Genomic DNA, 7,139 nt, shown 5'->3' with positions numbered 1-7,139 from the left:
ACAGAAGTGGGTGGGGCCTTAAGGGAAGATGTGGAACAAGGTTCAGGCTTTAGGGGAAGAGGTTGGGCAGAGAGCAGGGCTTCAGGGATCAAGTTACCAGTTTGTCACATTGATAACGCACAGTAAGATCAGGAAAGTGTAGGGCCCAGCCCCATGTCACCTTCCAGATCTTCATTGAGCTCAGTGTGAGAGCCAGAGCACCAGGAGAAAATTTTAGATCCCTTTATGAGTAAAGAGATGTAGCAGCCTGTTCCTGATCTGTTTGGTCCTCACCCCGTAGATGATGGGGTTTAGCATGGAGGGCACCAGGAAGTAGACATTGGCAATGAGAACGTGGAAGTGCAGGGCCACATTCTGGCCAAACCGGTACGTTAGGGAGGAGAAGAGAGCTGAGATGTAAAAGACTAAGATGGTACAGAGATGGGAGATGCAAGTCCCAAAAGTCTTCAGTCGGGCGTCCTTTGTGGGGAGACTGAAGATGGCCCTGAGGATTTGTATATAGGACACAGCGATAAAAAGCACATCCATACTGATCACCAAGATTGCCACAGAGAGGCCGTAGTAACTACTGACACGGATGTCAGCGCAGGCCAGCTTCACCACGGCCATGTGCTCGCAGTGTGTGTGGGGGATGATGTTGGTTCTGCAATATGGCCACTGCCTCGCCAGCAAGACATAGGGCAGTACAAGCATGCTGCCACGCAGCACCACGACCAGGCCAATCTTGGTCACAACGGGGTTTGTCAGGATGGTGGAATGTCTCAGGGGATCACAGATGGCCACGTAGCGATCAAAAGCCATGGCCACGAGGATGCCAGACTCCGTCACTATGAAGCAGTGAATCAAGTACATCTGGGTGAGGCAGGCACTGAAATTGATCTCCCTGATATTGAACCAGAAGATGCTCAGCATTTTGGGCAGGATGGAGGTGGACAGAACCAGGTCGGTGACAGCCAGCATGCAGAGGAAATAGTACATGGGCCCATGGAGGCTCGGCTCCCTCTTCACGATGAACAGGATAGCAAGGTTCCCGAAGATGGCTATGACGTACATGGTGGAGAAGGGGATGGAGATCCAGACATGGGCTGCCTCCAGGCCAGGAATGCCCAGCAGGATGAAGGTGGAGGGGTTGATGAAGTCGGTTCTGTTGGAATCTGACATGGAGTAGGGGAGAAGGTGTCCAACAATGAGGCAGAACGGTGTCACCTGCATGTACCGTATGTTCCCCTGACTTTCTGTATGTGCCCAGGGTCAAGGGTGATGGTTGCAGTACAAATACCTGGATGAAGAGACAATGTGAATATGAGACACTACATGCACTACTGGGGGCTGTTCTTATGGGTGAAGCAGGTTGGTTGCACTTCACACAATGAAAAATGACACTTTCATTATTTAGAGAAATTAATTATGAACAACTGGCCCTACTAATACCAATTCCATGTTTTATGGTCCTCCATGCATCAGTAATTCTACATGTTGTGATCTGGGAAAACTTAATAGCTTCCATCAGGAAACATGAGTTTGGATACTGGTTATCCATCATTGTTCATTCATGCAATTGTAACCCTTCTGCCAGGCCGAGTTGATAGCAGCAAGGGCCGGGTTCAGTACAAAGGAGTTCCCTCTCATCAAAGCAAATGCAAAAGTGGCTCGAGCCCCCACCCAGTGACCTGGGAAAATCTTACGCACACCCCTGGGTGCCTCAAAGAGGCAATACTTCCCCTCTCGCAAGCACAGAGTCTTGGTGTAGCAGAGAATCTTTAATAACATGAGGTAAATGACATCAGCATTAAATTGGGAAAACACCACAACTAGAGTTCATCAACCAAACCATGAGCAAAGACCCGCCTCAGCAAATTGGGCCATGTCCTTTCCCTCGGGTTCTTGAGTCCAACAACCCAAACGTCTCTTGAGTCCAGCAACCCAAAAATCTCCCAAAGTCCAAAAAGTCCAACAAACGCAAAAGTCCAGCCCCAGAGTTCAAAAGTTTATCTGTAGAGTGTTACTCCCTAGTGTGGGTGAAAATGTGTGTGTGTGTGCGGGGGTGGGGGGAAGAGGTAAGGGGCACCTTACATAATTTGAAGCTGACTGTCCTGCAGCTTCACTCCGATCTGCCCCACAAGCTGCTCCGCTCCACCAGCCGTCCCACAAACCACTCTGCTCTGCAAGCAGCTCCCGCCATCCCACGAACTTCTCCGCTCAGCATCCCACAAGCAGCTCCCATCATCTGCTCTGCTACACTCTGCAATAGATCTTCAGGCTCCCAACTACTTAACACAGTGCTCAGTGATTTCAGCTTTTAGTAATTTTAGCTCTTTAGTGATTTCAGCTTGTAGTAGTGGGAGCCTTAGTGCTGGGGCACCATAAGGCCAAAGTGAATTCAGCTCAGCACCTGTAGCTAGACTCCTAATAGACCCAAAATTAGCTCTGATGTTCCACAGTGGAGAGAGACAGAGGTGCAATTGATGTTTCAGGCCCTCACAAAGGGGCCTACACCACCAGGCACTAATACCTACCTCCAACTTCTCTCTCAATTCACAGTTTTGGAACCCATGTCCCTTGCCTAGTGAGTGCTACTTAATTGATGGCGAGTCACTCCATGATAACAAAAGGTGCAGTTCCATTGTCCTTGATTCCCATAATCAGGATAATAACAATTTATTCTTCCTGCCCCAATAACAGAGACACTGGGGATCCCACAGCAGCCAAAGTGACCCTTTGGGCAGCCATGGCCTCACTCTAGGCGGGGTGGGTGTGCCTATACAAATGAGATTGGCCCCTGAAGTTCTTTTCCAGAGCTTTCAGAGTAGCAGCCGTGTTAGTCTGTATTCGCAAAAAGAAAAGGAGTACTTGTGGCACCTTAGAGACTAACCAATTTATTTGAGCATGAGCTTTCGTGAGCTACAGCTCACTTCATCGGATGCATTCAGTGGAAAATACAGTGAGGAGATTTATATACACACAGAACATGAAAAAATGGGTGTTATCATACACACTGTAAGGAGAGTGATCACTTAAGATAAGTGAGGATATTAAGTTATCACTTAAGATAACTGAGGAGCAGTGGGGGGGAAATAAACATGGGGAAATAGTTTTACTTTGTGTCATGAGCCATCCACTCCCAGTCTCTATTCAAGCCTAAGTTAATTGTATCCAGTTTTCAAATTAATTCAAATTCAGCAGTTTCTGGTTGGAGTCTGTTTTTGAAGGTTTTTTGTTGTAATGTTGCAACCTTTAGGTCTGTAATCGAATGACCAGAGAGATTAAAGTGTTCTCCGACTGGTTTATGAATGTTATAATTCTTGACATCTGATTTGTGTCCATTTATTATTTTATAAGAATAAAACTGTTCGGTTTGGCCAATGTACATGGCAGAGGGGCATTAGTGGCACATACTGGCATATATCACATCGGTAGATGTGCAGGTGAACTAGCCTCTGATAGTGTGGCTGATGTGATTAGGCCCTATGATGGTGTCCCCTGAATAGATATGTGGACACAGTTGGCAACGAGGTTTGTTGCAAGGACAGGTTCCTGGGTTAGTGGTTCTGTTGAGTGGTGTGTGGTTGCTGGTGAGTATTTGCCCCTACTCTACTTGTGCTATATTGATGACATCTTCAACATCTGGACCCATGGAAAAGAAGCCCTTGAGGAATTCCACCATGATTTCAACAATTTCCATCCCACCATCAACCTCAACCTGGACCAGTCCACACAAGAGATCCACTTCCTGGATACTATGGTGCTAATAAGCGATGGTCACATAAACACCACCCTATACCGGAAACCTACTGACCGCTATTCCTACCTACATGCCTCCAGCTTTCACCCTGACCACACCACACGATCCATCGTCTACAGCCAAGCTCTACGATAACAACCGCATTTGCTCCAACCCCTCAGACAGAGACAAACACCTACAAGATCTCTATCAAGCATTCTTATAACTACAATACCCACCTGCTGAAGTGGAAAAACAAATTGACAGAGTCAGAAGAGTACCCAGAAGTCACCTACTACAGGACAGGCCCAACAAAGATAATAACAGAACGTCACTAGCCATCACCTTCAGCCCCCAACTAAAACCTCTCCAACGCATCATCAAGGATCTACAACCTATCCTGAAGGACGACCCACCACTCTCACAAATCTTGGGAGACAGGCCAGTCCTTGCCTACAGACAGACACCTAACCTGGAGCAAATACTCACCAGCAACCACACACCACACAACAGAACCACTAACCCAGGAACCTATCCTTGCAACAAAGCCCGTTGCCAACTGTGCCCACATATCTATTCAGGGGACACCATCATAGGGCCTAATCACGTCAGCCACACTATCAAAGGCTCGTTCACCTGCACATCTACCAATGTGATATACGCCATCATCTGCCAGCAATGCCCCTCTGTCATGTACATTGGTCAAACTGGACAGTCTCTATGTAAAAGAATAAATTGACACAAATCAGACGTCAAGAATTATAACATTAAAAAACCAGTCGGAGAACACTTCAATCTCTCTGGTCACTCAATTACAGACCTAGAGGTTGCAATATTACAACAAAAAGACTTCAAAAACAGACTCCAACGAGAGACTGCTGAATTGGAATTAATTTGCAAACTGGATACAATTAACTTAGGCTTGAATAGATACTGGGAGTGGATGGCTCATGACACAAAGTATAACTATTTCCCCATGTTTATTTCCCCCCCCCCCACACACACTGCTCCTCAGACATTCCTGTTAACTGCTGGAAATGGCCCACCTTGATTATCACTACAAAAGGTTTTCTTCTCCCCTGCCCCCCACTCTCCTGCTGGTAATAGCTCATCTTAAGTGATCACTCTCCTTATAGTGTGTATGATAACACCCATTTTTTCATGTTCTGTGTGTATATAAATCTCCCCACTGTATTTTCCACTGAATGCACTGATGAAGTGAGCTGTAGCTCACAAAAGCTTATGCTCAAATAAATTGGTTAGTCTCTAAGGTGCCACTAGTACTCCTTCTCTTTTTTCCACAGCTTGCCACACCTCACCACCAGATGTCAGGGTGGAGCTCATCCTGACTCTGCTTACACAATGAAACCCAGGCTAGAGAGTCTGTGCTATAGGGAGTTCCCCATTCACCCAGTTGCTCAAAATGTGAGAATGGGAAAAATCTAAACCTTTGCCAAACATGTGCTGGGGAGGAATCCCAGCTGGAACATATCTCCGAGAAAAGACCTGGGCATCATCCAGTCTCTATAAAGCATATAGCAGATGTAAAGGGGATAGCCGAGACGGGGGAGGATGCCATATGCAGACAGATTGGAATGCCCGGGATGGTTTAGTTAAGAGAAGGGACAAATAAGGGGGCATATGAGGGAGGAGAACAAAATAAAGAATGGAAGTGATTATATTCAAATGGACAAACAGAGAACAGTTCCCAACCAGTAATATCTGTAGATACTTAGGGCAGGTCTACATTATGGCGGGGATCGACACTGTGAGATTGATCTATCGGGGGTCGATTTATTATGTCTAGTCTAGACACGATAAATTGATCCCCAAGCGCTCTCCAGTTGACTCTTGTACTCCACCGCGTCGAGAGGCGCAGGCGGAGTCTACAGAGGAACGGGAGCAGTTGACTCTCTGCCATGAAGATATCGCAGTAAGTCGATCTAAGTACATCGACTTCAGCTACGCTATTCTCGTAGGTAAAGTTGCGTATCTTAGATCGATTCCCCCCCCCACTCCCCCGCCAGGTGTAGACCTGGGCTTAGTGCTTCAAAAGGGTTTACTCCCCAAAGCTGAAGAAATTATCAGCAAAGCTGTTTGGGAGGAATAATTTAGAAAAAATGTGAATGAACATTGCCAGTTCTTTAAGAAGATTCCACATTTAAGAAAGTGGACAACTTTGGCTAAAAACGTGGTTCGTGGCAAAGTGAAGGCAAAAATTAGGGGAGAAAAAGCAATAAATAATAAATGGGGAAAAGGGAAAAAAAGATAAAAAACAATACAAATTGGAAGTTATGGAAATTGAAAGGAGCAGTATAAGGTACTCGTATCACATGAGATGTTAAAATACTTTCCAGTCCATTAGCAGTCAAGGAGGATGTGAAAGAGCATCTACAGTAGAACCATAGAGTTACGAACACCAGATATCCACACATCTCATTCGGAACCAGAAGTACGCAATCAGGCAGCAGCAGAGCCAAAAGAAAAAAAAAGGCAAATACAGGGCAGTTTTGTGTTAAACATAAATGACAAAAAAAATAAAGGGAACGTTTAAAAAAAACTTAGACAACATTAGGAATCAATGGAAACACTGGTGTGGGATTACTTAAAACAAAAGTCTATGACTAAATAATGCTCCGTTATCATTCTGGAACAGGGAATGCAGGCCCGACCCACAGATTAGGGCACTATGATCTAGAACACAGTGACTCTGAAAAGGAATTAGAGGTCGCTTTGGACACATCTCATGGTGAGCTCCCTGTGAGATGCTGTGACTGAAAGCGCGGATGTGATCCTTGGATGAATAAGCAAGGATGAGTTGGAAGAATGGAAGGATTTTACCTCTGCACACGGCATTGGTAAAACTGACTGCGTCCAGGCCCAGGGTCCACATTTCAAAAAGGATGTTGAAAAATTGGAGACGATGCACAAAAGAGCCACAAAAATGATTCGAGGCTGGAGAAAATGCCAGACAGTGTGAGAGACTTAAAGAGTTTAATCTATTTATATTAAAGAGTAATAACGGGCTCTGTAATCTAGTAGAGAACGGCAGAGCAAGACCCAACAGCTGGAAGCTGAAGCCAGAAGAAATCCAGTTGGAAATAAGGGACAAATGTTTAGCACTGAGAGTGATTAACCTCTGGAACAAAGTGTGAAGGGAAAAGGTTGATTCTCCAACTCTGTGTGTCTGCAGAGCCAGACTGGATGCTTTTCTGGGAGAGCTGCTTGAGGGCTTGTCTACACTGAAAACGCCACAGAGGGGCTGCAGAGGTGCTTCAATGTAAACGCTACTTGCACTGACAGGAGGGGTTCTCCCGGCAGCGAGGTAATCTGCCTCCCCGAGAGATGGCAGCAAGGTCGATGGACGAATTCTTCCGTCTACCCCATACTGTCTACACCGGGGTTAGGATGATACAGC

The 7,139-nt window shown here is 45.9% G+C and overlaps 1 protein-coding gene across 1 annotated transcript; it reads right to left on the bottom strand.

Moving 5' to 3' along the window:
* Window positions 1-213: 213 nt before the first annotated feature.
* LOC125643738 (olfactory receptor 52M1-like) lies at window positions 214-1,161 on the bottom strand. The gene has a single exon (XM_048866882.2). The coding sequence runs from the start codon at window positions 1,159-1,161 to the stop codon at window positions 214-216; it is 948 nt and encodes a 315-aa protein (XP_048722839.2).
* Window positions 1,162-7,139: the final 5,978 nt, after the last annotated feature.

Source organism: Caretta caretta, chromosome 1 (assembly GCF_965140235.1).
Source record: "Caretta caretta isolate rCarCar2 chromosome 1, rCarCar1.hap1, whole genome shotgun sequence".
Classification (NCBI taxonomy): domain Eukaryota; kingdom Metazoa; phylum Chordata; order Testudines; family Cheloniidae; genus Caretta; species Caretta caretta.
This window is presented reverse-complemented; position numbering and strand designations above follow the sequence as displayed.

Excerpts from the sequence above, each read along its gene's own strand:
- LOC125643738 (XM_048866882.2), bottom strand. The coding sequence starts at position 1,161 with ATGTCAGATTCCAACAGAACCGACTTCATCAACCCCTCCACCTTCATC.